This window comes from Buteo buteo, chromosome 8, assembly GCF_964188355.1.
Source record: "Buteo buteo chromosome 8, bButBut1.hap1.1, whole genome shotgun sequence".
Lineage (NCBI taxonomy): Eukaryota > Metazoa > Chordata > Aves > Accipitriformes > Accipitridae > Buteo > Buteo buteo.
The window spans coordinates 16,824,819-16,831,676 of record NC_134178.1 but is presented as its reverse complement, the minus strand read 5'-3'; the positions used below and the strand labels follow the sequence as shown (position 1 = coordinate 16,831,676).

The following is a 6,858-nucleotide window of genomic DNA, read 5'->3' as shown; positions in this document are numbered from 1 at the left end:
GCCGGCGCGAGGGGGTTCGCCGGGAGCCGGGCGGCATTTCCGAAGGTCATTTTTTTGTTAAGTCCGTCCTTCTTTCTCTCTCTCCCCCCTTTCCTGCTCCGGTCTTGCTGGAGGGTTGTTTCGGGGGTAGGTTTTGGTGACCGCTCCGGCTTCTTCTCCCGGTCGCTGCGGGGCAGGAGCCGGGGGTCCCCGCTGGGGCCGGCGCTGCCCGGCACCGCCCGGCGACCTCCGCGGGGAAATCCGCTCGTGGGGAACGGAGTGGCCGAAATTGCTTTTTTTTTTCCCTGCCCCTCCGCCTCCCTTTGCAGCACTTAACGGGGGGGTAGCGACCGGGCTGGGGGCAGGAGAGGGCACCCGCCGGGGGAAGCGTGCCGGCCGCCCGGTGCGTGTGGCGGGGCCGGGGCTGAGCGATTCCCGGCGGGGCGGGACGGGACGGGACGGGGCGCGGGGAAACACCGACGTGCTGGCGGGAGCCGGGCAGCGCGGCCTCCCCGCGGGCGTTGCGGCGGCGGGGCCAGGGGCTGTTTGGTCCCGTCCCCGTCCCCGTTCCGTCCCGCCCCCCCAACAGCTGTTCCCGGCGCTGTCATTGTTGCATTTTATTATGGATTTGACAAAAGTCCCTCCCCCCCCACCGCGCCCCCCCGCCGGGCTCCCCGCGCCGCGGCCGGCCGTCGCCCCCCCGCCCGCCCGCCCCATCGAGCCGGACCGGCCCCGGTGACATCAGCCGCCCCCCCCGGCCGCCCCCCCCCGCCGCCGCCGCCGCCGATTGGCGCAGCCCCCCTCCCGCCCGGTGACATCGTTCCTCCCCGGCGCGGCTATAAAGCCGCCGCCGCCGCCGCCGCAAGGTGCGCGCTGCTGCCGTGCTCACCCGTCACGGCGCGCCGCTCCCCACGGCCGCCCCGCGCACGGTAAGCGCCCCACGCGCCCGCGCCCCCCGGCGCGGCACCCCCCGCGCCCCCGGCCCGGCGGAGAGGCGCGGAGGGAGGGGAGGGACGGGACGGGACGGGACGGGACGGGAGGGGAGGGGCCCCCCGAGGGCGCCCCGCAGGCGGCGGCGAGGGGAGGGCGGGCAGCGCGGCCTGCCCCGCCGGGGGCGTCGCTCCCCGGCCCCGCGGAAAGGCGGCGGAGCGGGCTCGCCGACGTGGCGGGCGGCGGAGGCCCGCCAAGTTTCGGCGGGCGCTGACCCGGGGCCGCCTGCGGGCTCTCTCCCCTCCCCGCAGGCAGCCCGCTGCGCGCCGCCGTCCCGCCCGCCGGGCCATGGACTCGGACGCCAGCCTGGTCTCCAGCCGCCCGTCCTCCCCGGAGCCCGATGACCTCTTCCTCACGGCCAGGAATAAAGGCAGCGGCGGGGGCTTCACGGGCGGCACCGTGTCCAGCTCCACGCAGAGCGACTCCCCGCCGGAGCTGAGCGCCGAGCTGCGCAGCGCCATGAGCGCTGCGGGGGTGGTGGTGGTGGACAAGCTGGGCTTCAAGTCCTCGTCGTCGTCCTCCTCCTCGTCGTCCTCCTCCTCCTCCAAGAAGGACAAGAAGCAGATGACGGAGCCGGAGCTGCAGCAGCTGCGGCTGAAGATCAACAGCCGGGAGCGCAAGCGGATGCACGACCTGAACATCGCCATGGACGGGCTGCGGGAGGTGATGCCCTACGCCCACGGCCCGTCGGTGCGCAAGCTCTCCAAGATCGCCACGCTCCTCCTGGCGCGCAACTACATCCTCATGCTCACCAACTCCCTGGAGGAGATGAAGCGCCTGGTCAGCGAGATCTACGGCGGGCACCACGCCGGCTTCCACCCCGCCGCCTGCCCCGGCGGCATGGGCGCCCACTCCGCCCCGCTGCCCGGCCACCCGGGCCACCCCGCCTCGCACCCCGTCCACCACCCCATCCTGCCCCCCGCCGCCGTCTCCAGCGCCTCCCTGCCCGGCTCCGGCCTCTCGGCCGTCAGCTCCATCCGGCCCCCCCACGGGCTCCTCAAGTCGCCCTCGGCCGCCGCCGCCGCCCCGCTGGGCAGCGGCTTCCAGCACTGGGGGGGGATGCCCTGCCCCTGCAGCATGTGCCAGGTGTCGGCCCCGCCGCACCACCACGTCTCCGGCATGGGCACCGCCAGCCTCCCCAGATTAGCCACCGACACCAAATGAGCCCCTCGGCGGGGCCGCCCCGCCGCGCCCCGCGCCGCCCCGCCACCTCCAGGACCTACGGACGCGTCCCCGCGGCGGCACCGGCTGTACCCCCCCCCCCTCCCCCGCCGCGCTCCCGGGGCCGCCGGAGGGACGGCGGGATGGGACGGAGCCCGGCCCGGGCTCTGCCCTGCTCCCCCAGCGGCGGGGGAAACCGCCCCGAGGCGAGCGAGCGCCCGCGCATCCTCTTGATTTTTAATTTTACGTTGTTGTCGGTAACTTCGCTAGGAGGGGGAGGTAGTCCTGGGCTCGTCGCGAATGGAGGAACCAAAACCGCAGAGGGGTTTTTGCTCGTTTGTTTGTTGTTTGTTCTCCCTCCGCCCCTCCCGGTTTCGTTGCTACACGTAAGAGCCTTAGGAGCCGTTTCTGGGTCACATCCCGCCCCGGAGCCCCCGGCCGCCGCTCCCGGGACTCCCGGCACTGGCGGGGAGCAGCGGGGCTCCGGGTGGAAGTGGAGCCGGGAAAGTCGGTTTAGTCCCCCCTTCCCCCGCCCGCCGTTTTTTTCCGGTTTTCTTTCTGGTTCGGGATTTGTAAATATACCGTTCAACGATAACGACGCAAGTCCGCTCTGCCTGAGCTTTCCGTCCGTGCACTTGTACTGTGTAAGCCTCATGAGTGAATAAGGGGTCGGTTTGCCTTGATTTCGTTGGTTTGGGTTCTTGGGGTTTGTTGGGGTTTTGTTTTTTGAAGCGTATAACACGTTGGGTTTTTTTCGTTCCTGCCACCTTTAACAAAGTTTGAACTCTTTAATGCTCTTTCTGTGTAGGAACTTTCACACTGTCCGTGTTGCAATACTGAGAACTTGGGCTTGTTTCTGAAATAACAACTTTTCTTATCGCTGCCCCTTGCAGAGATTTTATCATCTGTTTATTTTTGTAAAAAAAAAAAAAGAAAAAAAGAAAAAAGTTGCTAAATAATATTTATTACTTGTTTGGTTGCAAAAAAAAAAAAAGTGATCCACTGTTGAGATTTTAAATAAAAAAAAAAAAAAAGCAGCATTTTAAATAAATGGCGTTTTCCTCTTCCTTGCTGTTCCGAGGCGAGCGGGGAGCCGGAGGCAGGTGCTCATAGCGGCGCCGGTGCGGGACCGCGGCGGGACGGCCGGCGGGTTACCGGCCGCAAAGCGGGGAAGGGAGGGGAACATTTTAGGCGCATCCGTGCCTTTTCCCTAAGTTTTCGGTTAGTTTGCTGCGCCGGCTAATCGAAACCGTTTGGGGGTTGGGTTGTTTGGGTTTTTTTTCTTCCTCGTTTGTTTCTCGCAGAATAAGGGCGGCAAGGAAAGAAACGACTGTTACTGGGTTCGTAATGTGAAAATTTTTGTCTACCGAATCAAGCGCTTGGCAAGAGCTAAATATTAATTCGGGGAAAGGAAACATTAAACTTGGCGGTACCGTGTTTGCTCACTGCAATCGCTTCTGCGCACTTGACCTTCAACCAAAAAAACCAACCAAACGAAAATCTACGGAAAGGAAAATTATTTGGGGACAGTCCCTTTTTTTTTCCTTTCCCTCCCCCCCCCCCGAAGTTGCTACTATCTCTCACTCGTGTGTATTTTAGCAGTTCTGTACTCTGGTATTTGGGCAGGAAATATTTCGCCCTCTCGCAGACCCCAAGGAAAGGGCTCTCTTCACTCACGCAGGGTGCGGGCGTGGAGCAGCCTGTGGCTTCCCCTTTTCCTGTAAGGAGAACAGGAACAACCCAAGCGAATCCCTATTTTTGAGGAAAACGAGGTCGGCAGCCCCCGGCGGCGGCGGCTGCCCCCCGGGGCGGAGGGGGTGCGCCGGGACGGGCAGCGGGGCTCCCCGGGCGCGGTTCCCACGGTCTCGCCGCCGCCCGTCCCGGGGGGGCCGCTCCCGCCCGGCACCGCGCCCCGGGCTGCGGGTGGGCAGGGAGACCGCGAAACCCGCGTCCTTGCCCAAGCAAATCCTTACACATCTCTCTAGACCGAGAAATGGCTAGGCAGCTATTTAACATAACTAGCTAGCCACATACGCATAAATACAAAATAGCATATATAAGGTATATATTATAACAGGCCATGGAGGAGTTTTGGGCGCACAGACACCCGCGAGGGAATGAGAGCGCGTCCGGACGCGGGGGCTTTTTTTTTTTTTTTTTTTTTTTTTAACCGTGTAAAGCGAAGCGGTTCCCAGGCGGCCGGGCGGGCTGGGGTCCCCGCGGGGTGTGAGCCGGTCCCGGCCCGACAGCCCCTCCGGGTTCCTGCCTTGCTGGGTTTGCTCCTTCCTTCTGCGGCTCGCCCCATGCCAACCCTTTCAGGGAAGGGAAACGGGGCTGGGAAAGGAGTGCCCCCCCACCCCAGCATCCCCCCAGTGATGATGAGAAATAGCCCCCCTCCTCCAGAGACACCCAGCCCAATGTCCCCCGGCCCGGGAGAGAAGCTCCCCTTCCCAGCACCCTCAGTACCGCTTTTGGCAAACAAACCCCGTTTAACGCCGGGGACCGACGCGGAGCATCCCGCCGACTGCCCCGGTGGCCTTCTCCAGCAGGAGGGCCGGCCCTGACCCTGGTGGCCAGGAGGGCGCTGGAGGTTGCCCCTCTCTTTAAGGCCGCCTTAGGGTGCTAGTTCTGTGTCGGTCTGCGGCTTTGAAGGCGATCCGTGCGGTACTAGACCCTCCGCTTCTGCCTTCTCCGGCGGCGGGGGGAGAAAGTCGTGCCAAACAGGGGGCTGACAGCCAGGTGTGTGCCAGCGGCTTGGGACGGCCCCCCCGACGGGCGCCCTCCTGCCAGGCTCCGCTGCAAGCCAAAGGCCGGGCTGGGCCGGAGAAGGGGCAGAGACCACCCCAGACCCCGGCGGAGTGCGGAGGCAAAGGCTGCTCCTCCGCCGAGCCCGCGGTGGCCCGGGGACGCTGAGCCCCGCCGCGCCGGGGCGAGGATGGGGACCTGCCGTCAGACCAGCCCCGCTTAGGATGTAGCCCCCCCCCCCGGTTTTGCCCCTGGACCCCCGCTACCGGTGCCCGCACCTCTTCCCCCGGCCCGGCCCTGCCGTTGCCGTCCGCGCCCCCCCCCCCCCATCTGTAGGGAGGCCGCAATAAGCAGAGCAGCTTTCCCAATTAGCAGGGCTCCGGCGAGGGAGTGCTGCTGCGGAAGAAGGGCAGGAGCAGGTGAGAATTAGAGGGAGCATCATTAGGAGCTGTTCTTTGTCTCTATTAAAGGCAATAATTAGCACCCTGACAGATGCAAAAGTCGGCAGTGGCCAGAAGCCGGTAAATCCTGCTCGTCTGCCTCCCCGACGGCGCTCTCCCACCCAGAGGGCCTTTCCCGTCGCTAACAGGTGGCCCCGGGGAGCCCCGACGGGCAGCACCGCCCCGGGGGCGGGCGGGTTAGGGGGGGACCCGACTCTTCTGCGGGGGCATTTCTGCCCCACCGGGCCCCGCGGTGGCAAAAGCAGGGAGGGGAGCCCGGCCCCCTCCGCACTCCCCTGCCCGCCCGCTGCCGCTCACACTAGGGCTGCCTCCGCCCCCGGAGGGGGGGGCAGCCCCGGGGTTGGTGTCAGCCCCTCGACCGTGCCGGGCCGAGCCGTGCCGGGCCGCCAGCTGTGCTCCCCCGGCTCCCCTCCTCCTGGGCTACCTGCAAACGAAATTAGCCGCCCTGCCGGGCCCCCGGCCCCCTCCCGCCTGCCTGGTTCCCCATATGCTCCCCCGCACGAACGAGTGCCCCGCAGGGCTCCCCTGATTGCATCGCCTGCAGCTGAAGCCGCGGCTCCGGCCAGATAGGGTTACGGGGAGGCGGGGGGAGCCCATATGCTCAGCGCACACCGGCGGGGCTGCCGGGGGTCACCTGCGCCTCCAGCCGGGACAGGAGGCCCGGGGACCCCCACTGCTCCCTCCGGCAGCCCCCCCCGAGCCAGAGTGGCCACCCTAATTCTTAGCTCCCTGCCCCGCTGATCCCCGTTCCTCCGAATTAAACTTTGTTTTCCATGCAAGCCGGGCAGACCCCCTCCCTTCCCGCTCCTCCTGCTTTTTTAGGCTCTCAGGTCTATCGTGACTTGTCCCGACAGGAGGAGGGAGTCCCCGCCCACATAACCCGGCCCAGACGGCTCCCTCCGATGCCCCCGCTCACACCCTTGCCCTTTCCCTTGCCCCTTCCCCAGCCTCCTCCCCGCTTTCCCCTTCTCTTTCCCTCCTTCCCCACTTCCCCTTTCCCCCTTCCCTGCCTCACCGACCCTCCCAGGCACAGCATGGAAAGCAGAGAGAGGGGCTACCAGGGATCAGCAGCACATTTTAGGCAGAAACCGCAGGGCTTCAGGGAGGCCCAGGGGAGGGGAAAGGTTGGCCGTGTCAGGGCACTCGAGCAGCTCCTCCACCTTTACCCCCCTGATATTCTTGTCTCATTTCAACAGGGGATTTTTTCAGCCTCTGCCTGGAAAATTTTAAGCCAAGTAGCCCAAAATCTGCTCCAAAACCCTGACCAAGGCATGCTGCTCCCTCTAGGCCCACGGCTCCTGTGAAGCACGTGTGCCTCTTCCGCAGGGACGTACCAGCGCGCTGGCTCTGCTCGCTGCCGATTTAGTCCTGTGGGATGGGATCTGTCAGAGCCCCCTGCGTGGGGCTGCAGGCTGCCTTCCTTTTCCTTTGAATTAATGTTCGGAATGAGTATCCAAATCCCCTTCAACAGCTTTCCAAATATCAGTCTTTCATAGAAAAACACAGGGGTTTTTTATCTACA

The 6,858-nt window shown here is 65.2% G+C and overlaps 1 protein-coding gene across 1 annotated transcript; it reads left to right on the top strand.

The window, feature by feature from the left end:
- Positions 1 to 1,257: 1,257 nt before the first annotated feature.
- Positions 1,258 to 2,133, top strand: OLIG2 (oligodendrocyte transcription factor 2). The gene has a single exon (XM_075034725.1). It carries the CDS (start codon positions 1,258 to 1,260, stop codon positions 2,131 to 2,133), a length of 876 nt encoding a protein of 291 aa, XP_074890826.1.
- The last annotated feature ends 4,725 nt before the right edge of the window (positions 2,134 to 6,858 follow it).